General features: G+C 39.8%; 1 protein-coding gene across 3 annotated transcripts; it reads left to right on the forward strand.

The window, feature by feature from the left end:
* Positions 1 to 25: 25 nt before the first annotated feature.
* LOC131431955 (acyl-CoA Delta-9 desaturase-like) lies at positions 26 to 26238 on the forward strand. 3 transcript variants are annotated; one of them, XM_058597956.1, is made up of 5 exons: positions 26 to 315; positions 23565 to 23809; positions 23878 to 24214; positions 24284 to 24469; positions 24543 to 26238. In XM_058597956.1, exons 2-5 carry the CDS (start codon positions 23584 to 23586, stop codon positions 24859 to 24861), a joined length of 1068 nt encoding a protein of 355 aa, XP_058453939.1. In that variant the 5' UTR covers positions 26 to 315; positions 23565 to 23583; the 3' UTR covers positions 24862 to 26238. The 3 variants fall into 3 exon arrangements, with proteins under 3 accessions (XP_058453939.1, XP_058453930.1, XP_058453946.1); XM_058597947.1 differs by lacking the exon at positions 26 to 315 and adding an exon at positions 16343 to 16741; XM_058597963.1 differs by lacking the exon at positions 26 to 315 and adding an exon at positions 17553 to 17576.
* Positions 26239 to 27085: the final 847 nt, after the last annotated feature.

A 27085-nucleotide genomic window follows, 5' to 3' on the forward strand; every position in this document is an offset into this window, starting at 1 on the left:
ATTATAAAGTTTAATAGCGCCCCGTTCTAACGGATCAGTTCGAATCGAGAAGTCGCTCGCGGATGGTGCAAGAGCAAGTGTTGAACAATTAAAGTGCTTAAACGTACGGTCAGAACCGGGTTAGGTTCCCTGTACTGTGAAGGAAGCTTTGTGCTGCAAAGTGATACATTGCTGGCGAAAATTGGCCACAGGCTCGCATTTTCGGTGGAGTGATTCAATATTTTTGTGTCCGAGATTCACGGAGAAGAGCGGCTTAGGAATATCAATCTAAAAGTGAAATCATCCAGTTAATTTTTTTCTCGAAAAAAAAGAAAGGTGAGTTCTTTAGTGCCAAAAATGGCAAATATAGGCTAGATTGGTGTGTATGTGACTGTCTGACAGCTCTCCAACGGTGGTGAAAATATGTGTGATGTGGCCTTTTTCGATGTGCATAACTCCCCAACTCAAATAATGTTTTATACGGCGATAATCGTGGTCCTCGTGAATATAGTTTCCCCATCATTACGTAAACCGCTTTAAATGAAACGATGAACCAACCTGTGGTGAGTGTTGGTGAAGAGTTGACGGCGAAAATTCGTTCTTGGACTGAAAGGTAGATACACGGTGAAGTTCGAGAAGAAAAACGTCGGATCAGAAGCGGAACGGCTACCGCACACCACAACGTAGAAACCCACCTCCACCACTCTGTTGCTAAGGTTCACTTTCGTCGGCTGGCGGACTGACTGGTCCGAAAAGCTCCAGCTGGCAAATTTTACAACCGTGCTGGCAAAAAAGGGGGAAAGTTGAGCCCTCGAAAGTGTGGCACGTCTTTTCCGTTTTTCGTTTGGGCATTTAGCGTACTTTTTGTAAGTGATTTTTTCAGTGCCAGTAGATGCATAATTTTGTTTTTCATTACGCAATAATTGAACTTTTAATGTTACCGGGTTTTGAGATCGGTGAACGAACCTAGGATAAGAGCTCAAAAGCAGTCAACGAAGAATTTCAAAAAAAAAATGTTTTTCATTAATCGAAAGAGAAAGCGTTTTTATGTTTGTCATGAGATGTAGTTTGTATAAAAGTGACCAACAAGTTAACTTGGACAGTTGACAGTTAAGTTCTAATCGTCAGCCCACGTTGACATTTATGTCGTTTTCGTTTTTAATTTGCACTACACTGGTGTAGCGAAAGCTGCACTGAAACCGTTCGTTTTTACCAATTGCACTACACCAGTGCTACACTTTTTCTGCACCGATACCACTGGTGTAGCACTCATCAAAAGTTTGGTTTAGCTCTGTGCAATGGAATCGTTTATTGTAGTCAATGGTTACTGTTTATGTTTTTGTCATTTTTGTTCGTTTATTCATGCCTCATGTCGTTTTCGTTTTTAAACTGCACTACACCGGTGCAGTGCTACACCATGGCATGAATAAACGAACAGAAATGATGAAAACATAAACAGTAACCCTTGACTACAATAAAAGATTCCATTGCACAGAGCTACACCGAACTTTTGATGAGTGCTACACCAGTGGTATCGGTGCAGAAAAAGTGTAGCACTGGAGTAGTGCAATTGATAAAAACGAACGGTTCCAGTGCAGCTTTCGCTGCACCAGTGTAGTGCAATTTAAAAACGAAAACGACATCAGTGTAGCACTGCACCGGTGTAGTACAAATTAAAAACGAAAACGCCATTAGATTGCAGAGAGGAGGGCGTTCGATTTTCAACCATTGAACGTAGGTTAAGCAAGTTTTTTTTGTCAGGGAGGAAAATGACCACCAAGTTAAAAAAAACTCCTTCATCATGAAAGATTTAGAATAAAGTTAACTCTTCGTCAAGTTTTCTATTCCTCAAAGTTTGAACAGTTTATTTCAGGTTCAAAAATTACAAACATTTTCACCTCAGATCGAGAGTTTTTGAAATAATAAAATATTTCAAAAAAATTGCACAAGATAATACCAATTCAAACAAAATATTTCCAAATCGGTGCTCACAAATTGACGTTCCAAATTCGAGCCCGAACACAAAGCCAATAAGGTTTCTTCCTTCTGGAATCGCAACCCCCCTCAAGTTCACTAACGACGACGACGACGGTAATGACATTCATGTGGAGAGGATGGAAAATCACGCGGTTGCAATGCGCGAATCAGCCGATGTTCGCCCAACACCACCGTTGGTGTATCTCTCTTTCTCTCTCTCGCTGTCGTTCCGTTCCAGCAATCTTTTGCAGTGGTTGCTTTGGTTGGGACTTTGTTTGCATACGAGTATGCTCGGACCAACTATGAAAAAGACTGACTGTGATCGGTTCGAACTGGTTACTGCGTACTAGCGATCCCGTGTCATATTCTATTCATTAGAATAGTGTGCACCCCCTTTCCTGCCGTACATGATAGCATGGTGCAAACGATGTCGTGTGCTGCAATGTTTCGGTACCTAACTGAAATTACCATTACGCACTTTAGCATGTTGAGGTCACCTAGGTTCCTATCGATCGGAGGAAAATTCTAATTTTACGATGCGAAAATGGGTTAAGGTTTCTTATGCAAATGATTCCAGAGCTTCGCTACGTTCCATGAGCAACGGAAATTACACAGCACTTATTAGAATTTCGAAACAGGAAATTCGAAGCTTACGACTTTCAGTTTTGGAATAGAATGATCGGTTATTTTCGGCGCAGCCTGCTATAGAAATTTTGCCGTGTCAAACAGTCAAACACGCTTAAAACATTTTGCATTAGCATATTAGTTATTTCAGATGCATTCAATTTTGAGTAAAAATAATGAAATTGGGAGAAAAACCAACCGAATTTTCCTAGACCTTGGAAAATTTCCAGGGTCAGTAAAGTCGTTCGTTAATTAAATCATGTCTGTGACTCATGATTTCGCTCTGTGCGTCTTCCATGATTTCTTTCATGATTTCGCTATTTTAGAGTCTTCCAATGCCTTGAACTTTGCAGCAGAAGCCATATTTTGGAACCAAGCGAAATACTCAGACTCCTAAATCCCTTCTTTCTCGTTCTCATTATGCCAGTGTCATTACCACTAAACATTTCTTTTGTAACAATTAATTAATGATGCGCCATAAACGTCTACAATGAAACCCATTAGGACCTAATTAAAGTATTTAACGTAGCAGTTTTTTTTTGTTTCTCTAATTGCTCGTCACTTCCCCCAACACCAACGTGCGTTGGTTAGACGAGACGCAACTAAGTCTCAGAAAAAAGTACTAACTAATAGACATTTAAAATGGTAAATGGATGAATACTGAAACTGCATTTACATGTTTCGAATGTGTAATTAATCACTGCTAAAAGGTTGTGAATTACAAAGAAAAAAAAATTCCTTTCGAGTAATCCATCATTATTTACCTAGTCTGACAGCAAAATGCAATTGGAAAACTTAACAGTTACTATCTTCATCAGTTAAATATTTCGTTTTGATTTAGTGCTCAAAATCACGAGTAGTAGTTCATATTTCATTCTGTATGACCAACGAATAGAATCCACTTGTCACCAAACTTGTAACTAATCGAACGCTAAGCATGTTGTTTGCTATCACGTGTTGCCTCTGGAATGAGAAAAATTATGGAGAGCCGTGAAATAATGCAAATGAGTATGAACAAACAGAAATAACAAAAAGACAGAGGACAGAAGAAGTTTTAGGAAAATGATTTTAGGTCAAGTTTTATTCAGATAACAACGAAACAGTTCAGCTGGGAATGATTTTGAATTAACTTGAGCTCAAGAGCATTCCAAAGTATCTGGAACATTTTCAATTATGTATGCTTTTGACTTGAAAGTATCTTATTTTAGAACGAGACTCCTTTAAAAAAATTGTTCTGTAGAAGGATTGGTAGTAACGCATGTAACGCTTCGTAACGCCTATAACATACAAAAAATAACGCATGTAACGCTTCGTAACGCCTATAACATACAAAAAAGTAACGCATGTAACGCTTCGTAGCGCCTATAATATACAAAAAAGTAACGCATGTTACGCTTCGTAACGCCTATGACTCACAAAAAAGTAGCGCATGTAACGCTTCGTAACACCTAACAGTTCGGCTGAAAAGTTCGTATCGTTTAATAGAAACACACATTTTTTTCGCCAAAATTCGTTTTTATTATTGCCGTCAGAGGCGATACAGCGATTATAGCGATCTTCCAACTTTTCGATACCATTTTTGTAGTACGATTTGTCCTTTGCCTCAAAATAGGCCTCAGTTTCAGCGATTACCTCTACATTGCTTCTAAATTTTTTACCAGCGAGCATTCTCTTGAGGTCTGAGAACAGGAAAAAGTCACTGGGGGTCAAATCTGGAGAATACGGTGGATGAGGGAGCAATTCGAAGCCCAATTCGTTCAATTTCAGCATGGTTTTCATCGACTTGTGACACGGTGCATTGTCTTGATGAAACAAAACTTTTTTCTTCAAATGAGGCCGTTTTTTTTTAAATTTCGTCCTTCAAACGCTCTAATAACGCTATATAATAGTCACTGTTGATGGTTTTTCCCTTTTCAAGGTAGTCGATGAAAATTATACCATGCGAATCCCAAAATACAGACGCCATAACCTTACCGGCCGATTGTTGAGTCGAGGTTCGGTTCATCGCGTGCAGTCCACTCAGCTGACTGTCGATTGGACTCCGGAGTGAAGTGATGGAGCCATGTTTCGTCCATTGTTATATATCGACGAAAAAAATCGGTTTTATTTCGATATAACAGCTCCAAACACTGCTCAGAATCATCAATTCATTGTTGTTTTTGATCGATTGTGAGCTCACGCGGCACCCATTTTGCACAAAACTTTCTCATATCCAAATATTCGTGAATAATATGTCCAACACGTTCCTTTGATATCTTTAGGGTGTCAGCTATCTCGATCAACTTCACTTTACGGTCATTGAAAATTTTTTTCACGTTTTCATCGGTAACAGCCTCTTTTGGACGTCCACTGCGTTCATCGTCTTCGGTGCTCTTATGACCAGTACGAAATTTTGCAAACCACTTACGAATTGTTGCTTCGCCCGGTGCAGAGTCTGGATAACACTCATCAAGCCATTTTTTGGTATCGGCGGCACTTTTTTTCATCAAAAAGTAGTGTTTCATCAACACACGAAATTCCTTTTTTTCCATTTTTTTTTTCACAATAACAAAAGTAGCTTCACTCAAAATGCAATATCTCACAAACTAATAATCAGACAGCTGTCAAATTTATACACGTATCTTTTGAAGGTTGGTAGTAACTGAAAATGGTATGGATTTAATTCTAGTGGCGCCCTCTCATAGAAACGATACGAACTTTTCAGCCGATCTGTTATTTGAACTTATTGGCCAGGCTATTTTTTACGACTGCGGTCGGTCTCCGGGTTTCTGGCTTTGGAAATAGATTGTCAAAAATTCTATCGGGACTTGCATCGATTTCTAATGGAATGTTAACAGGAAAGGTATCATCACACATAGGTGGATTCAAACAGGGTTTTTTTTCCATTGGCATGAGCAAATCTACAGTAATATATTCAACTATTCTGTTCTTTTTAGGATCAAACAATCGATCCCGAAAAATTCCTTCAACATGATTCATTCAAAACTACTCAGTGATACATTTTTACTTCGACCAAATACGCTTGATTTTTCATTAGTTCCAACATTCACGGGAGACAAATTTGGTGGGCGTCAGATGAATAAATGAATATGACTTATTTTGTTACTATCATGCGTTTGACAAACAACTACTTCTGTTTTCATTTGCGCTCCAAGTGTTTTACGGTTTCGAACGTGCGATTTCGTAAAGTACTCTTTTGTACACAAACGGATGTGATGTTTTGAGCCCCATCGACGTTTGTTTCCGACTTGGCGGACATCGCAGACCTGGGCTTGCTGCAAACAAACGTGGACTTGCAAAGCTTCATTTGCTGCTGCCGTCCATTTCGGGGACATTCTAAATGACTTGTTTTATGGTCTTGTCTCGTAATATTTGAAGCGGTTGACAAACACCGAAAAAAATTTTCGGCACTCGCAAGTAAGTGGACGAGATCAAGTTCAGGGTCATCGGCGATGTCGCAGCGATGGAGTTATTGAGGTTCGGGTACTTGCGCAAAATAATAACGGATAGATTGATGGATGCAAAGCAAATGTGCTATCCGTAATGTTTTCTTCGTTGATTTTTATGATAATTACTTGTCAAACCGTCTGTTGATGATATTGCGATGAATAATAATAAAAGTGGGGTGAAAAGGTGTACGTGATTATATTCTACACATATTTTTTTTCTTGTATCAAGCGCTTAAAGCTTTTGCAACTCATAACTTATAAACATTGACCTAAAATTGAACTGAGCTGTCTATGTTCGTTCATTTTACCCCGATTTAGTGCAAAGTACAATTAAACGAATTCAACAATGCAATTTTCATCCAGTTCCTTTCTTGACATGAATCTGTAGCAGCTACCTTTGAACTAAGTCACACAAAAGAGTTAGACTTTACTAGACAAACTTTCAAGGGATCAGTTCCGTGCTATTAAGGGCGATTTGAGCTAGATGCTTGTGTGCGATTTCGTCCGGAGGAACGCATTTATATTTTTCCCCCCTAATGTGCATTGCATCTCTTTCACGGGTTCGCTGTTGATGGAAGCTTACAACACCTTACCTTACCTTACCCTACCTCCGACGTGCATAACATCGGTAGATTATTATGTTGCAGCATTATTGCCTCGTTTCACACACACACATATATTCACTCAAATGGGCATTCACCCACCACCGATCCGAAGGTGCGTGATCTTAAAGCTTCAAAATCATTACCGATTCCTCATCGTCGCTAAATTATGTTTTTTTCTCGGTAACTGTTGGTCGTTATCTAATCGGCGGAGTAACACGAAACGTACGTTAAAAATGGGGGAAAAAGGGATGGTGAAGCTTGTCTGGCCACTGGTTTGTGAATATTGAATTATCAGTGGCAAGTTCAGATTTATTCGTACAAATTTTCTGATTCGTTCCAAAAAACAACTGTAGCTTTTAGTGCTGAGTAGTCAGGAGTAAGTTTCTGGTGTTTAACAAAAGATGGCACCATCGGAAAAATTTGGACAAGTTTGTCAGATTCATTTTGAAGGTTTGGACATCTGTCATCAGGATATTTGAATATTTCTACCAGTTTCATCTTTTTTTTCAAGCGTTATCATGGCAATTTATAAGTCAAATTAGCTGACTTCTATCTTTTGCTCATTGAAAATCTTGGTCGAATCGAAAAAATTGAAATTCAAGGTTTAACTGCACGAAAGTCCGCACCAGACGCCGAAAGAGCCTACTGCATGTGTTGGCGGAAACTCTACTGCTGTTGGTCGGCCATAAAGTGAAGAAGCGAACGCACAAGCCATATTTTGATCGATATTCTGCACATGCAAAAATTATCTTACTGCTTGGTGCCACTTAAGCAGGCTCCGGACGTGTTTGGCCAAGCTGATGAGGGATCGGGTTGAATTCTGATGTCGGTTGGTAACTGAAACCTTGGCCCAATATTACACACCAAAGAAGAGAATGAGTGCCCGGTAAAGGACGGGCAGCTGAAAAAAAAGTATCAAAATCGAGCGCATTTTTGGAATGATCTAGGAGTAAAATCGTTGCAAAAAGACATGACATGGTGCGAAAACAAAGTTGTTTTCCCCAGATTTCAATGTACTGGCATCGCAAACATGGCTAAATCAACGGCTCTAGTTGCTTCCACATCCACCTTATTCGTCCGATTTGGCTCCCTCAGACTATAACTGGTGTAACCGAAATCGAATGCAACTTTCCTCTGAGCTAGGCTCTAGAACGGGTACAGGCGGTATCGTAAATTCTGGCAGATTTAAACCAGTGACCCTTGCGCCACCCTCTCACGAGGCATCACTGAACTGTTTATGTCTGACTAAAAAAGCAAAGTCGTGGCATTACATTCCTTTGGTGGAATTTGGCCTTTCTGTTTCAACAGACTTCGCAGCCGATTCTCGTATGGCAATGGCAATGAAACACCGTCAGAATGTTGCATTTCTGCTCGAAAGTGCAAAACCAGAGCAATCCACGCCACCAGTGTTTCTCAATGAAAAACGGCATTAGTGTACAGAATCATTGCATGGCTAGTACTATGGATCCTACTGACACTAAGAATCCTTCCAGGTCGGGGCTTGAACATACGACAACTGGCTTGTAAGACCAGCATCCTATGCATTGAACCGCAAACCCGGGACTAAAGACTCTTTAATTAGGACAGGTTTTGCGTATCCCGACTCTCACCCAATCTGCACTTTCCAACTTATCTTTCGCCTTTAGAAACAGATTTCTTGGACGAATGAACGAAATCCAAAAGAAATGGGCAGTCTTATGAAGTTGCACCGTCGATCACGTGCTATAAAGAGCGATTCATGGTTCTATCACAATAATTTCTCCCATTCCTACCCCGATTTTCACCTCCAAAATAAAAAGATTTTGTTTTGTCATCCGATAGGAATAAATTTTGATTCAAACCCGACGTTTTGAAGTGAGTGAAGTGGGGCATATTTTTTCGATTGATCTTTTAAGTACATGGAATTTTTATATGAAATTACGTCGTATTCAACACAGTGCACATTAATATTTTCTGTAACGAACTCAGTCACTTCTTGTTCGTACTTGAAAAAAAAAACTGTACGTAAATTACATGGATAGTTTTATTTAGTTGCACCGCTTTCACCTTCTTTGTGTCGAAATATTTTTTGGTTAACTTCACTAGTTGGTCGAGCTCAGCAACGAATGAAATCGGTTACAATATCTTTGCTTTGGCTTTAAAAAGCAATACCGCCAACAAAAATACTTCGAAAATTGTCCAATACTGCTTTTATATCGACGTGAAAATCTATCGAGCAGAGAACAGCAGATCTCACTCTAACTAATGGTTTTTGGTATATGAGATGACTACTGGGGAATACCGTCAGCCCAGATCAAACTTTTTACGAGCGGAATCTAGAAAGTACGTTCTACCTTCTATCGCAGAAGAAAAAAAAGTATTCATTTTCATAATTCTCTATAAAAATCAACTAACGGTTGTTTTTTAAACAAAGGTTTTATCGATTCATTCGAACAATTATATAGTTTTGTGTTACTATTGATTATTTATTCTTATTCTTAACTATGCCGTATTAAATTTTTAGGCATTCAATTCTGTTGTTAAAGTCAACAGAACGAGAAAAAAGAAGCTACGTGACATTTTAAAACGTGAAAAAAACCGTACATCTGTCTCATACGAAACACTCAAGCACTGTATCAAAAAGCTTGTATCGTTCAAATACAGTAGGAAGATGTGGTGTCAGAGGTGACTTCCTGGTAACAGTCACAGTCTGCTCAGAGTAAAATTGGTACCAATTTTAACTTTCAAATCTTTATTTTATAAAAATAAATTCTCATCAAGTCATATTTTAAGTATATGGAAATGTTTGGCTGTTTACGCAACCCTGATAGATAACGCAAAATAGCACCTACGTGTTATAGATCAGTTTCACTTATCACTTCTCATTACAGAAATAGAATATTACCCGGTAATAAAAGAATTGCCATATTTGTTGACTTCGTCGGAGTATCACCGAAAACAATGCCTAAGGCTCAGCACACGAAGATGCAACGCCCGATCGGTTCTATAAAAAAATAGAAGGCCATCAAAGTACTAAAAATGTTCCGGGCAACAAATCTTAACATTAATTGAAGGAAGCAATTCAACAGCCATAGATCACGCATAGTTCGACTGACCCAGTCCGGCCGGACGGAGTAAATTTCACCTCGTCTAGAATGGATCCAGCACAGGAAAGCAGCCTTAAAATTGAAATCTGCTTGTTATTTTTCGGAGTACCCAGTGGCAGTGGTCAAGTTCAACGTAATTCGATCGCCGCACTTTCGCATCAACGGTCTCACCTGACTAGGTTCGATGGATCAAATGAAGCCCCCTTAATAGGTGCTAGCTAGCTGGCTAACTGGCCAGCCAGCCAAAGGTGTAATAACTACAAAGCACACGATTTATGTGTTTATTATTAATCTACCCCTTTGCCGAAGAAATTTCCATCTCAATCAGAGCGTTAAGAACGCAACCATCATGGTCGATTGGGAAACTCACGTTGGTCGCAGCACCTGCTGGCTTGAAGATGGCTTTATTTAAGGTGGTTCGATCGAACGCGCGCGATCGAACCTCGTTTATGTCTGTCTGTCTGTTTGTACCTTTGCATAACCGGCCCGTCAAACAACGACGCTGTTCGGTGAGGTACGATTCGGAAATATTATGTGATATGTGGATGTAGATGGAATTCTTCTTTCTTGGCCACGCACTGGCCCTATACAGACCATGAACCAATGCTTTGATGCCGTGCTGTACGAGATATCAGTTTTTCAGAATAAGAAGTTAAATTTAAACCGAAATGGTTCACCGGAGTTTTCCTTAAAAAGCGCTCTCGTCGGTTGGTAAATGAAAAATGACCACCATACCGGCACGAGGAGAAGGAAGGTGTAGATATGTTGCAAAAACTGAACTGAAATGGAAACGCAGCAAGATATTTTAGGCCCCCGGCCGGTTTTCATCTTTCCAATCTCTAAACAACTGTTTGCTTTGAATCATTTAGCACCGGGTAGCTTACTTCAGGTGGTAATTGAGCTACAGTAAGTAGAATATTGGAGCTAATTAGCACAGTACTGCGACGAGTTGTGCGTTAAATATGACCTTTCTGCGCTTCCAACAAAGTTCCTAGACTTAGAAGTATATCTGAAATGATTGAAGGTTTAAAAAATTCAAAATCTCTAGAACTTGTGAGATCTTACATATCGAAGTTGTGCCAAAATCCTGTCACGCGAAATGATTATTTCTGGAAACACTGGAAGCCGTAGATTTTATTGTTTTATTATGTGTCATGTTAATCCGATTGTTTGTTGCTAGTTGATTTTTTTTGCCAGAATCAGCGCAGCTGACAGCGTTTGAATCGGTTGCTATCGACGACCGTAACGAACACTTGCTCTCTAATCAATTTTCACCGGTGGATGTTGAACTCTTATCGGAGGTATATTCGCGTTACCACGCTAGCGATGCCTGACTTGCGCTTGCAGTCAGAAGAATGACATTTCAGTTTCGGCTGCGATTAGCGAAGAACGAGCCTCCCCGGTGCTGAACTGTTTCATAATTCCAACACTGATCGGTTGAATGACAGACAGAGAAGCGGGACGCGAGCTGTTCCTTTTTTTCCCCTTTGGTGTGTGCAGAAAAACACGTGACCATGAGCTGATGGTTGAGCTGATCGTCGATTGGCTACCAAAGGGAACATAAGACAACACCACGACGGAAGCGGTCATGCTTGTTGTTGACTGTACGGCGAAACAGAGCGAGAGCGGGAGCGAACGTCGGATCGTTAAAGGAGAGCATAAGCAAGAGGTGAATTTACTCTCATGCTTGTTGCGTCTCTTCTACTCACCAGCATCGACGGAACCAACATCAGCTGTTCCACTACCGGCGTCACCTGCGCGTGGAAACTGCAACGGATAGAGCAATCGAATTGCCAACGCGGCCTCAACACCGTGATACCGTTTAGAACGTTGCGCAAAGTGACGTTTAGCATACGCATACTACGATGTTGAAATTTAGCTCAAAATTGAAGCATTGACAGTTAAACGCCGCTATGCCAATAGTGGCCCTTACACGATCATTAAAAGTGTTAAAGTCAGAAATAAAAGATAAACGGTGGTCGAAAATCGAACATTTCCTTTTGTGCTTTGGACGGAACTGGACGTCTCGGTGAGAGCCTTCCGCGAAAAGCAGCATCAACTTTTGCGTGGTGCAAAATCTCATTCGCATTTCGGACGTCGTGGTCATTTTCATTCCGCTTCTGAATACTGCATCTAGAGTCGGGAACTGAGTCTAGGATTGGATTCTAGAACTGAACTCAGAATTCTGGACTTAATTTCAAGCTTAGAATTTAGTTTCAGTTTGCAGGTTCCGAATTCAAAACTATGACTCTGGAAATGAATCTTAATTCTGGATTTGGGAACTCGTTTCATGACTGAACTTATGGCGTTTTCGTTTTTGATTTGCACTACACCGGTGCAGTGCTACACTGAGGCATGAATAAACGAACAAAAATGACGAAAACATAAACAGTAACCATTGACTACAATAAACGATTCCATTGCACAGAGCTACACCAAACTTTTGATGAGTGCTACACCAGTGGTATCGGTGCAGAAAAAGTGTAGCACTGGTGTAGTGCAATTGGCAAAAACGAACGGTTTAGGTGCAGCTTTCGCTACACCGGTGTAGTGCAATTTAAAAACGAAAACGACATAAGTAATGACACTTCTGCTCAAACGCTCGTCATTACTGCATTACTGTACATCATTACTTTTTAGCATTACACGTTCATTATTAATGATGAGTATTTGTAACTACTCCAGCAATAGCAATATTTTTATTTTCGTTTAGCTGAAAATAAATTTGATTTGCCATTGAAACGTTAAGGTTAATGAAATATTAACAATTTAAATCTACACTTTGTCATTTTTTCGCGTATAGTTCTAAAGATATTCATCACTTCCACAAAAAAAATAAGAAGAAGAAATAATGTTGGTAATGATGGAAAATCCACAATTCCATCATTACTGAACTCGTAGACCTTACACGATCATTAAAAGTGCCATTCCTTTTTAGTAATGACACTTTTAATGATCGTGTAAGGGCCGCTAATGAGAAACGCTTCGAACGCAGTTCGATTTTAAGTTCTAACTCGAGTACAGAAAAAACTGGGTTATGTTCGGCTTGCGGTGAAAACGTCGTTATAACCAAGTAAATGTGAGTCATGGTTGAACGCAACAACACAAGCATAAATTGCACATATGCTGTCAGAGGAAGTATCTAACTCAGTCGTTTCCGACTGTGAATGAAATGAGAATTTTGTACTCCGGTTCCCCGGAACGCCAGCGTTGGTCAAAATTAGTTTAATACTTTCATTACTCGTCGCCAAGACAGTTCATGACGATGACGTTGTGTGTGAATGTCTCCATAAGAATGCATTCAACTAATTTTGACGGACCGTCTGAATCGTACTTTAAAGTGTTCGTCTTCATACGAACTAGCCTTTTATCCATCAATCAAGGAGAAAATCAGACCGGTTGCACTAGCGCATCATCACCCTTGGAACCACATCCAATCGTCGCAATGATTTATTCTGTGCAACATGATCGCCTCAACGCACACAAAGATAGATCGAGCACAAATTGCATCGATCGAGACGCCGTCAACCGTCGACCGACTGAGGGTCTTAGGTCAAGGTGATTAGGTTTTCCACTGCATAGATGTTGTACGAGTACGTGGTACGAGTCCTGAAGTCTGACCGAGCGGCCGACCAAACCGACCGTGATCTTGATTATGCCGCCTCAAGGTCAAGACGTACAGCAGCCACACCGTTTCGGGCTGATCGAGAGCTGATGGATGAACGTGATAAGAACAGTGCAGGCGAACCATTCGTGCGCTGATAACAAAAGAGCGATTGATTATTTTTTTGTTCTCTTGTTATTATCAAAACCGATGTGCGATTTCCAATTTCGATCGTCTTGTTTTGCTTTCCATGTGACGTCAGTCACTGTTATCGCTTGCAAATTTCGACGCACTTGCCAGTCAGTCCTTGGACGCTGAGACATCAAAACAAAACCCGCTGATGTTTATCTAAGTTTTTCGAGCTGTAAAATAATCTACAAACTTGTTTTTTTTTTGTCTGCAGCTTAGAAAACTTAGTCTTAAAGCTTTTTTGCAAGACACTCTGTACTAGATTGGAAAGAAGCAAGGCTAGTTGATTTCTTAGGCAAAGAGAGGGCATTTGGAATTCTTGTCCAAAGTAGGAAAAGCGGTCTAACAGGAGTAACGTTCTTACGTTTAGATGCGACACAATTTCAAAATGCTTACAATGATTAGTTCCGTACATTCAATGTAAATTTCTGTTCAAATGAGATAATCTTGAATGAACCATTTTAGCAAAGGCATCTGCTTTTTAACCGCGTGCTCGTTTTTGAATGTTAATAACAATTAAAAAAAAACAATTTGAGAAGCGGTTTCTTTACATCTTCTGGGTAGCTCAGTTGGCAGAGCAGTTCCATGAATTCAGAGAAGCTTTGCCGATTGTACTGCTGGCTCTATTTGGAATTTCTTGGTAAGGTTCATTTGTCTCTAGTTTCAATCTGTTTCTCTGAGAGTATTGATATGTAAGTTTTACAAAGTTGATAATGACTTTGAGTTGTCCTAATTAAAAGATGGTTCCGCATATGAGGCATTGGTTTTTACAGACTAGTTGTCGGATATGTTCAAGCCTCGACCTGGATTTTTTTTTATGTTTTTTAAATATCTTTTATTGTAGGAATCGAGATTAGACAATCTGCCTCTTGACTCTTTCTTGATTTTCATCAGTTTTGGATGAAAGAAAATGATTTCTATCTGTTTTGCTCGGCAAATTTCGAAACACAATCAAGAGAGTGTTGTAGACTCTTTTTAACAACGAATTCAAGTCGTTGATGCAATATAGAAATAGGGTAGGTCCCTGTTGACTGCCATGTGGAACGGCAATAGAGAGCGTTATTAGATGTACATCGCTACTGAAACGGTGAGAAAAAATCAAATAGGAATCTTTGAGAAAATCAAGATGCATTCAACCGTATTATTGTTTCCTAGAACCGGAACGATTTTATGGGTAGAGATTGGGTCGTTTGTAGGTCGTTGTGATTGAATGAAAATAGAACCCATTCAAATGTAGTTGAAAATCAGAAGTGCGACAGCAACCATTTGCAATCGTCAGCCTTTCTTTCCGAAACTCACACTGATCGGCTAGCAGATTGGTTGATATTCAGGACACTAGACTCCCATGTAAATCGCTGGTCACTTACGACAATCATCTGGCTACAAATCTATATTGTTATACAGCTGTTTACTACCCTAAGCTCTGCGAAAAACTGGACAAGAAGACATCTATACCCAAAAATTGTTAAACTACTTCTTCACTGGTCTAAAACAATTCCCGGAATTCTAAGACATAACTTAGGCTGTGAACCATTTCGCGGTTAATTTTAACTTTTGGTTGAAATCTGACACTTGAGCGGTTATTTTGATGTTGTCAAAAATAACCCTGCTCGAGAGCATGGTTATTTTTGACAGTTCGATGGTTTCCCGACACTGAAAAAATTTTGCAATGAAAACTGTAACATTAATTCTTTAGTTAAAATTATTTCCAGTGGAAAATAAACCCAAATAACTTTCTGTCCGTCGTTTGAAATGGGCCTCAGTTTTAGTTAAATTTAACTACTCGACACAAAATAACCACTCAAGTGTCAGATTTCAACCAAAAGTTAAAATTAACCGCGAAATGGTTCACAGCCTTAGTGACAATAAATACCTGCTATACAAACTTCAGCTAGAAAACAAACCCAAAGCCTGGAATAATGACGATAAGAAGACAGAACGCGAAATCCTACGCGACGATGTTTCTGACAACAACAACAGCGACGTCGATCCAATGGACAAGAGCATGAATAGTAAACCATAGCATATAGGAATTTTAATCAAGATCCTAAACCCTTCGTAGCAATTCGCTTGTTCCAATCATGACGAGACTCATATACAGATGGAAACATTTTTCGCAAATGACTAGCGTGTAGCATTTGTTTTCATAAAAAAAACACGGTTTAAAGAATCAAAACAAAAACTATTGATTGTCAGCAGCGTTGAAAACGCTTCAATTTCGGTCACCATTTTTTGTTTTCGAGAGATAGTGATTAAAGTGCCCACCTTTACTGATTCATCAGGAACACTGCAGGGGATACAAAAACGGAAAAAACTCAGCATGGGTTGCTTTGGTTGATTGGCTGTCTGTTGTGGGTACATCAGCTGAGAAGGTAGAATGAGTTGAATTGGCAGACACGTGGAAAAATTTTGCTTTACTTCTCTTTAACTTTTTTAATCAGACGGGTTGACTCGTTTTCGGTCTCAAAAAAAACTTTAATTTAATTTTTTCGTCAATGACTTTCAACGACGTAGGGTTGAGTAATCGTTTTTGTAAGGATCTTGGTTTTAAGCACAAGAAAATTCTGTTCGGAAAACTATTTCGACCGTAAATCATCGTGAGTATTTTTGACACACTGTAAAACAATCGCTAGAGCACAAGGATCATATGCACTACTAATCAGAATATAACACTGTGGTGGCGCTCCGAAATTTTCCTTTCTGAGCTTTCATCGCGAAAGCATTCCACATTGCTCTCCCACAATGTCGCTCTTTCTTGCTCCCATGCAAACAAATGAAGGAGTTTACACCGGTTTCCATTCTGCTATCGTGTACTTGACACTCTGCTGAGGATGAGATGAACCCATCAATCGACTAGTCAGCAGTATCCGGAATACAACCATTCGCGGCGGATACCGTCGTCCGGGGAGAAGAAGTCCGTCAGCTTGGAGGCAACTCAAACAAAAAACAGAAGAAAATAGAACGCCAGAGTATAGATCGAGCTCGTGCACGCTAAGGAGAGTTACATAAAACCCAACGAACAGCTAAATTTGTGACAATCTAGTTCACTATGAACAGTAGTTTCACGTTATAAGCGATGCCAAGAGGAGCCAGTTTCCGATCGAACTACGACGCAAAGTGAACAACATTCTTTGTTTTCCCTGACATCGAGCAGCAAATCGCCCGTGGTAGGAGCCGTTTTTTTTTTGTTTTCGTGAAAAGGATCTTCTTCAAAATGGTGGCAATCAGGTAATTCGAAGCAGATCAAATTGATTTTTCCATCCGATTTCCCCGGTAGTGTGCCAGCTGTCTGTCCGTGCGCCGCCCTTCTTCCGCTTTCCCATAATTCGAGCAGCAGCTGTCGCGTTTGAATGTGATGTCGCATTGCACTGTGCTGATTCAGTTCAACTATTTATCATGGCCAACTTTGGTTTTTTTTCTCTTCGATTCAATGGATTACTGACAGGACAGCCGAGTAGAGCTAAATTCTTGGACTAGAATTATCAAAGGGCATTAAATGTCAGCTGTTCGTTAGCAAGGATTTTGCGTTGTGCCAAATGCAAAAAAAAATTGTGAACGGATTATGTTTTGGTTAAATAATCATCAACTTGATTCTGAAAATTTCTCTGTTGATTGTAGTGATTCAATTAATTCCTGCGGTATTACATTCCATTGTGAAACTTGACCTTCTGTATTGCTTCATAGAGCGCAAGACAGGTCGTAGGGGGAGCCCGTTTTTTTTTCGCCCCAACTTGCTCTGTTTCTATGCCGACTAGGCACCAACGGACTCCAACCTTTTCGGTGTGCAATATTCTCTTCTGGTCATCATCAAAGAGAGCAAATTTTCATCTGTTGCTTTTGAATAATGCAGTAGCTCACAACCAGCCAGCCATACGGTGTAGTTTCACATCAATTCTGGTATGAATTCCAGAAAATAATTAGAATAGTTTATCACAAAGTTCGCTAATTGAGTCTGCATAATTGATAAAACCAATATTCAGAGCAAGGCTACTTATGCTCAACTTGGTAGTGGAGGCGTCACAGTGTTTGGCTAATAATTCAATCAACAGTCGTTGGATTAGAGGTAATTGCCTTTGTTTGTGCCCCAAGAATTAACTCCGTAGGAAAAATGTGATAAATTTGGTCTTTATGAAGGGTTAGAAGAAGTAAAAAATATCGCTGAGAGTGAACGCTTTGGATCGAATCTTATCATTATAGAACAGAAAAAACCGCAAGGGTGCTGGATTGCTACCTTAGACCACATTCGATAAATTAGTAACGGAAGTAATTTAGTCAACTGCTTTGAAATATTTGCCCTTAACTTTTGCATAGCGTACTGTAGAGCAATCACAGTGTTCCGTTCTCGAAAGGTTTGATTATATTCGACGAATTTAAGGTAGCGCAAGGTGGTCAGGTGAAGTTCGCTGCCTATCCCAGGGTTTCACGCACTTTACCCAACATTGCGAGAGAACGGGGCAGAAAACGGAAATTCCAAGAACATTAGATTCTATATAATTAATTTTTCTCTCAATTTGTATATAAATTATGCCTGATAAACGTTTTTATCGAAAGATTACGTGCGAGTACACACTCACAATGTCAACACACACAAAAAAATAATTTTTTAACAAAACTCGCACGAAATCTCACGAAAGAAATGTTTTCTAACTGATATTTTTCGCCAAATGCATAGTAAAATCATTTATCTACAATCGTATGTTTTCGATTTTTTGAGAATCGGGTTAGTATTGGAGAAATTTGCAAGTTAGGGTGAAATTTCGGCGACAAAGCAAGAGGAAGCATTAAGTTGTCTCGCTTCGACCTGACTACGGCGAAGCGCTACCTTAAGTAAATTAGTAGAAAAGGAACGTCCTTTTAATTCTATATTTTTGACTGAATCATATTGATAAAATTATATTTATGGGTAAGTAATGCAGGCCCGTACCCAGGATTTCATTTCGGGTGGGGCCCAAAGATTAAAAAATAATGTTACTGAAGATTGCTTATTTACCTAATTCTCGGTGTGCCTTTTACGGCCGTTTTTAGCATACTTTTCAAACTTATCCACTGGAACTGATATTGTATTACATTTAATTACGTTTACTGTCTTGTTATTTCTGTAACACTCAGAGCTCTAACCAGAATACTACAATAATGCTTGGAAAAATGCAGTAGACATTTTCAGATTCCAATCTGGTAGAAATGCTTTGGTCTGAGCGCAAGTTTGCAAGCTGCGCTAGTAGATGGCATGTTTGGATGCAGCCCAATAACGAATCTTGTGCTTTATCCAACTAGTTGAATGTGATAAAGCTGGTTCAGGACCAACGAAATCATTTGTTGTACCAGCTCTAGTCAACTCATCAGCCCATTCATTTCCAGTAATACCAGAATGGCCGGGTATCCATAAGAAGTTAACTGCATTTGAAACGCTGAGGTCTTCAATTCGAGCTCGACATGCGATCTCTAAATTCGACCGTGAATCATTCGAACTGAGTGCTTTTATAGCTGGCTGACCGTCGGAACAAACATAAATTCGTTTACCACAGATTCTCTGCTGAAGTGCCGATTGTATTCCACACAGAATCGCGAAAATTTCTGCTTGAAATACAGTACAGTATTCACCAAGTGAATACTGAGGCTCTAGTCTCATTTCACGACAGTAGACACCAGCACCAGTACGACCATTCAACAGAGAACCGTCCGTATAACAAAGTAAGTGTTCATCAAGTTGTCATTTCATTCCTCACAAAGAGGATATCTCACATTTAATGTTTTGAAAGGAAAAGTTCATGTGAGAGTTAGGTCACTAGGAGCGAGTAAATACTCATCCCAAATAACCATTTGAGACCACAAGTGAGTGTAGCTGCTAGCATAGTCTATAGGGTTACTTTTCCAAAGCCCCTCTAGAACAGCAGTAGGAGTTGTCGTGAATGCTCCTGTCATCGCCATTAGGACCATCGTTCGGAGATGATTTAGCTTTGACTGAACTGTCGCGATTTCGCCTTTCTGCCACCATACAAGACCCAACATATGTTGAGGAACATATTGTTTGCCATCCATATGCTACAATTGGTCTAACAATAGTTGTGTACTACATGGAACAAGAAGTTCCGGGCCTAACCTAGAAAACAATCGCTTTTTCATCGTGAAAACTTTTTTATTCTTCAGTATAATCTCCCTCTAGAGCGATACACTTGACCCATAGGTCCTCCAACATTTTGATGCCCTTTGGAAAAAAAAAGATTCAAAATATGCTTCCGTTTCTGCATTCGACGAAATTTTTTTTTCCTGGCGAATCCTTTTCACGTTTGGAAATAGATAATAGTCGCTGGGGGTCAGGTCTGGAGAATACGGGGGATGGTGAATCAATCCGTACTGCAAATCATTGCTGTTTTATAATGACACGACACGAATTTTTCTATAGTTTGATTGAAACTTGAACTCGTTTGACACGACCAGCTGTTATTCAATCTCTAGTGACTAGATTGTCGTGCAATTTGGTTTTGGGTCATCTAGAGGCTGGTCCTCAACAAAAATATACACAGTTCGAAACTATCCACCTCTTTTCTGTGAGGGTCCCGGGACTTTTCATTACATGTAGTAGATCCAATCAATGTATCTGGGTTTGAGTCCCCATGATTTTCTAAAAAATTCGTCTGCATTGGCCGCAAGCTGTTTTAATTCTGAAGTCAATGTGAGCAGACCAATTCAGGTTGGGATTTTGAATTTGTAGTCACTGTGGGCCACATCTGGACTAGTCGGTGGATGAGGAAGCAATTTGAAGTGTAATTTGTTCAAATTTACCATCGTGAATCTGTGCTTTGTCTTTGTAAAACAGTGGTTTTCGTTTCGATATAAGGAGTGTATCGACAAATTTTTCTTTCAAATTTTGATAGAAAACGATATTTTATTCAAACTAAAAATTGATCCTTTATTGTACGAGGTTTAACTTGAGCATAATGAAAACCGGATGAAATTTAAGTTATGTCTTCCCGAATTTTCGACCTTTTGATCGAACGCTCTTCATCAAGTTCCGGACAAGTGTTGCATCACATTTTTTGGACGCTTGAGCCCAAATTGCCGATTGCCCAGTAACGTTCGATGGGTCGAAGCTGAGGACAATTTTGGGGATTGATATTTTGCTCAACGAAATTTATATCCTTTTCCACAAGCCAATTGAAAGTGGTTTTGGCATAGTGAGCCGACGCTAAAGCCGGCCAAAACAGTGTAGGTGTACTATGCTTCTTATATAAAGGCAGCAATCTCTTCTGGAGACACTCAGATCGATAGATTTCTACATTAATAGTTCCGGTAGTGTAAAAAATGGTTAACTTCAAACCACAGGAACATATTGCTTGCTATACCAGTACATTTCGACCGAATTTCTCCACTTGAATCGACCTGTCCGCATCGCTCACGTCCTCTCCAACGACGACAGTAAAGTATTGTGGACCTGGAATGGTTTTTGAGTCCTCCTCTACAAAAGTCTCATCGCCTATCGAAACGCATGCATCCGGACACTGCAAAAGACGCGAATACAATTTCTGGACCCTTGTTGCTGCAATTTTCGCATAGTAATAAATACCCTTCTCACTTGGCCATGTGTCCAAAACCTTATTTTTCACACGGAGAACCCTTCGATCATAAAATTGCGATATCGCAGTTTTTGATTTTTGCGATAGTTGCTTTAACTAATTTCTTTTTGATTCAACCAAAATGGTTTTTGATTTGCATATATTCAAGTAGTTGAAAAATATGTTGTTTTGAATGCTGTCAAATGCCGGAGACAGTTGAAAGCAAAACAATAATTGCAATGCAAAATCAACAACTTTTTTAGTTAAAATCTGTTCGCGTCGCTTCAAAATGTCAATAAAAACAACATCGATGGTTAAAGCGTTTAGTGAAATTGTGTTCATTCGATTTGAGAAATTTATGATAACAAGTGTTTATCTAACAGCGGTGTTATGATAAACTTAACCTCGTTTGAGATGAAAAAGATTTGGTGACAAATTAGAAAATGTTAATGAATGATCATCTCGTAATCTTTCAGGTATGCGCAAAAATTTTATACTTCAAATTCGATCATTGATTTACTTCCAGCAGACTGTTTTACTTCCAGCTGTTTGATACCGATGATGATGTTCATGCATTAGCAATAAAACACTTTTTGACATGAATTTAATTTATAAAAGTAACAGGAGCGAAGGGTTTCAAACACACAGAACGCGCTGCGATTGAATGGCGCGTTTGAATTGCCGTCGCAAAATTCCAATTCCCGCAGCGGTTGATGCACCCAAGCTCATATAAATTGACTAAAATGATCAGTGCATAACTTTAGTTCAACCGTTTGAAGGCATCATTTTAGGTAAATTTAATAATTTCGCTAATTTACTCGCCCCTCCGGGCACTTTTGCTGATTAAAAACGTTTTTCTACATCAATCATTTCCGATCGAATCAGAAGTATTTTTTTTAGAATTTAGATCTTTACTGATCTCAAAACAAACAAACAAATAAAACCGATTTATTTTTCAACTAACAGAATTTTGTTTCAATAACAACACCAGTTATTTCAACTAAAATATTTGTTGAAATTGAAAGGTATGTGTCCTCACTAATTATTGACAGCATTTTTTTTTTTCGAACAGTTAAATTAGTTGTTTCAACCATCGTTTCTGCTAATCGAAAAACAAAAATGACAGTTTAGTTAAAACAACAATCGATTAGTTGTACCAAATTTTAACCAATCGAATTCAGAAAATCAACTAATATTCTGGTTGAAATGGGATCGCGGGTGGTTCCGTGCACTTCCTTTTCAATACGCGACATTTTGAAAACGTAGAATTTCAACCGCACAAACAAGGAAAATAAACAAAAGCTGACAGCCAAACGCACAGCATGCTGTGATCTGAGCATAAAAAACCATCACAAATACATGCGTACAACACAAATGTATGTGGATAGCTTATTTTCGATACACTCCTTATGAGGTTTTTCCTTTCTCAAGCTAGCCGATGAAGATTATACCATGTGTATGACAAAATACTGAAGCCATAACCTTCCCAGCTGACTGTTGTACCTTTGGTTGGACGCTTCTGACGTGGCACTCCGGCTGCAGTTTAATCAGATGTTGATCGTTTTGATTCCGGAATGAAGTAATGGATCCATGTATCATCAATTGTCACATATCAACGCCGAAAATCTTGTTTATTACTTGTATAACGTCACAGTGTCAGTCACATGACTTATTGAGTGATGTGTTAGGAATCGGGGTGAGATCAAATGCAATTCTCGGGATTCAAGCGATGAAATGAATAAAGAAATTTGATTTGAAAGAATTCTGCAAAAAAAAAATCGAACTCCGTCTAGCACTATTTTATCTTCGCAAAACCAGTTCTGCATCCCATAAAGTTGACACATCCAAATCGATTGGGTTCGCCACCTAACAATCATAAAAACATTTGAACATTCACATTCGATTATCAATTTACATCATCATTCAAGCTGCAAACGTATTTTTTGTTACGATCGATGATCAGGTTTGGCCGAAGCAAAAATTTCATGCTGATTGGAAGATGAATATGGAATATGGATAAGTCTACGATTTTCTCGAAAAAGTTGCAGGTATTTGCATTGGCATCTGATCGGAAATTAGCACTTTCCAAAAAAGGGTAAATATCACACAAATCCGATCCATCGGACGATAATTGAATATCAATATTTTGTTCAGTGTTTGCCGCTTCAAAGTCACTATCGAAGCGATCCTTTGATCGATTGACTGTCGATCAAAATTAATTGGTGCGCAAATCTTTCGCAAACAGTTCCGACGGTAAACATCGGCCACTCAGAAACTTAAAAATACACTACCTTTTACGGCTTGTTTACAACCAATTCCACGCTTCCCTTCCGGATTTGATGGCCGCCCATCAAAACTATCAACGTAAAAATCTAATCAGTATTCTGTTCCCGATCAAACCATAGCGGGTTTTCGCTTCTACGTCTCGTTTGCCAATTTTGGTAAGGCTTTGCTTCGGTTCTAATTGTGTGTTTCACTTCTGGTTATTTTTGTAACAGCTCATCACTAGCTAACAAGATGGCACCGAATGCAACGGTAGAAGCGACCGGTGTGCTGAACGAAGCCGATGCCGAAACCATCGACGGAGGCCTCTCGAAGGACATCATCCCACTGAAGCGGGCGGAGAAGCGCAAAATTAAGCTGGTATGGCGAAATGTGATTGCCTTCGGATACCTCCATCTGGCGGCCGTTTACGGTCTCTGGTTGCTGTTGACCTCGGCCCGACTCTACACCGTCGCCTTCGGTAAGTAGTCCCTAACTCCTAACCTCTGATCACTGATCACTGATGAAATTTTGTACTTGATTTTCCAGCATTCGTCCTGTACGTCATGTCCGGTCTTGGGATCACGGCCGGTGCCCACCGTTTGTGGGCTCATCGATCGTACAAAGCGAAACTACCGCTGCGGATCATACTGGCCGTGTTCAACACGATTGCCTTCCAGGACTGCGCCATGCACTGGGCCCGTGATCATCGGGTTCACCACAAGTACTCGGAAACGGATGCCGACCCGCACAATGCGACCCGTGGTTTCTTCTTCTCGCACGTCGGTTGGCTGCTGTGTCGCAAACACCCGGAGGTTATTGCCAAGGGACGTCAACTGGACATTTCCGATTTGAAAGCCGATCCGGTTCTTCGGTTCCAGAAGAAGTGAGTAGTGTTGAGGTTTGCGACAAAATCCCATTCATTGTGACACACTTTTCTACCTTCTGTCTTCAGATACTACATGATTCTGATGCCACTGGCCTGCTTCATTCTACCGACGATCACGCCGGTCTACTTCTGGAATGAAACCTGGACTAACGCTTGGTTTGTCGCTACCCTGTTCCGTTGGACCTTCATTCTGAACGTAACCTGGTTGGTAAACAGTGCCGCACACAAATGGGGTGACAAACCGTACGATAAGTGAGTACCTCGTCAGCCAGCCGTTCCACATCAAACAATTTCTAATTCGTTTTTCTTTTTCATTTCTCGTCAGGAGCATCAACCCGTCGGAGAACAAAACCGTGGCCTCGTTCGCGTTCGGCGAAGGTTGGCACAACTACCACCACGTGTTCCCGTGGGACTACAAGACGGCTGAGCTCGGTAACTACCGGATGAACTATACGACCGCGTTCATCGATTTCTTCGCCAAGATTGGCTGGGCGTACGACATGAAGACGGTTTCGAACGAGATTATCGAGAAGCGGGTCAAGCGAACCGGTGACGGCACCCACAACACCTGGGGCTGGGGCGATGCCGACCAGGACAAGGAGGAGATCAGCGATGCCAAAATTATCAACCGGAAGGAGGATTAAATTAGGCCGCGAGGCAAACAAAAACAAAAAAAATACATGAGAGAAGATTGACTGCGGGAATGCGAGACAGAAAGAATGGGCGCAAGTGCGAACGATAGTTAGAAGGGTATATATTTAAACTGTTTAATTACTCCAGTAGTACAGCAAAAGGTGATCTTTTTTTTTATTATAAACATTATTCGTACAAGCATGCGTTCCTCACCTCCAGGGGAACGATCCCAAGTGTCGTTGACTATGCCAGGGAGAGCTGTTAGGTTGGAGCAGTTGGATTGTGATAAAAGTTGATTTTTATTCACCCGAATCCGGGTGATCCTAAGATGGTCTAAGATCAACAAATATTATTTCAAGGTCTGCGACAAACATCAAAAGCTGCATCCAAGTGTCTAATTCAGGAAATTAACGAACCAAGTTTGTTACTAGAAAATATATATATAGGAAATTCGAAATTTCAATGGAATTGTTCGAAAATTCAGCTGGAATGTGCAACATTTTCTATCGGCAAATTGGATGAAAAAATCATGGCTATATTTACTTAGCTTTTGAACTGTTATTGTTTGTGTGGAACACGCTGAGACACGATACAAAAAAAATACATGTTAGCTTTAGTTTGTATAATTTATTGATTGATTTAATGAGAAGCAACTATTGTTTCTCAAACAATATGTCATAAGGAAATAATCGAGAAAAAAAAGATAGAAATATGGTGATGCTGTGAAAATAAAGTCATGAGATAGATAGACGCTCAGGAAGTGTCTCATTTCCAAGGTGAACCCCCATATTGTAGAAATGGAACCGTTTTTATGACATTCGTGTGGAACGTCTCCGTGAAAAGCGCCCCTTTCAGTTTTCAGCAAAGGTTTTTTTTCTTTCTTTAGATGAGTTGAGATTCGAACAGTGCGAGCAAATATAGTCTCCCCCATTTTGTATTTTGATCGAGTTCGAGTTTCAATCAAAATACAGGACAGGGGTGATCAGGAAAATCAGTGCTGCAAGATGTTCCAATTTCAAGCTTTTTTAAAACAAATATTAGATCAAGCATCTTCCGAGTAAAACCTTGCTGCTCCCACAGTTAGGATTATTAGGTACAACATTATTCAGCAGTAAAGAACAACAACAACAACAACAACAAGAAGAAAAAAGCAAACAGCTCTTTTGATGTACGTTTTACCATTAAAGAAATGAACTCGTAACAATTATGAATTTAGTAGAATATTAACTATTGGAGGCAAAACGTAAGTGTGATTAACTCAGTAAACTAGTAAACTAACACTGACAATGGGAACTGAAGAACAAACGCCCTCAATGTTTGTAGTAGGAAACAAACACACTATATATGATAAATAAAAAGACTATAATAAAAAAAAATGATGAACGCAACATGGTCTAAAGCGAATTTATTATCAAAAGTATGAATCAAATCCTCTCTCTCTATCTCTCTCTTCAAGGGCCGTCTGTGAGCAAACCCGATATCAGAATCAGGTTCGAAACTGACCCGATTTTCAGTTCAATGACATTGAAACTAGGTTTGAAATTTCAAACAAACGGTTTGACAGCTGTTAGGAAGGAAACTGTGTTTGGTTTGGCATCAAGCAAAAACGACATAATTCTGTCATAGATTAGTTTATAAAGGGTGATTTTTTCGCTCGTATCTTTCTGGCAACACTGTTTTTGACAGATCACGTGTAAATTGTGGCTTGTGTCTTTGTCAAAACCTGTTCAGTTTGGTCTATAATCATGAATCGTCGTTTGTTCTATAATGTAATCATGAATTTACGCTGGCAAAGTTGGAGTAAGATCCACTTTTTATCGAAAAATTGTGTTCAGCGACGAAGCTCATTTCTGGTTGAATGGATACGTCAACAAGCAAAATTGCCGCATCTGGAGTGAAGGCCAGCCTATCAGTGCATCCCAAAAAGTCATTGTTTGGTGTGAATTATGGGCCGGTGGCATCATCGGCGACTATGGACGGAACGTAACTGTGAATGGCGAGCGCTACAGTGTGTGTGTTTTTTTTTTTGGCCAAAATGGAAGAATTGGACATGCCTGACATGTGGTTTCAACAAAACGATGCCACATCCCACACGGCACGCGAAACAATGACCAAATAGAGAGCCATCTTCGGTGAACAGTTTATCTCACGTTTTGGGCCCGTCAATTGGCCGCCTAGATCGTGTGATTTAACGCCTTTGGATTTCTTGTGGGGTCATGTAAAGGCTCATGTCTA

The sequence above is a fragment of the Malaya genurostris genome, chromosome 1 (genome assembly GCF_030247185.1).
Source record: "Malaya genurostris strain Urasoe2022 chromosome 1, Malgen_1.1, whole genome shotgun sequence".
NCBI classification, from domain to species: Eukaryota; Metazoa; Arthropoda; class Insecta; order Diptera; family Culicidae; genus Malaya; species Malaya genurostris.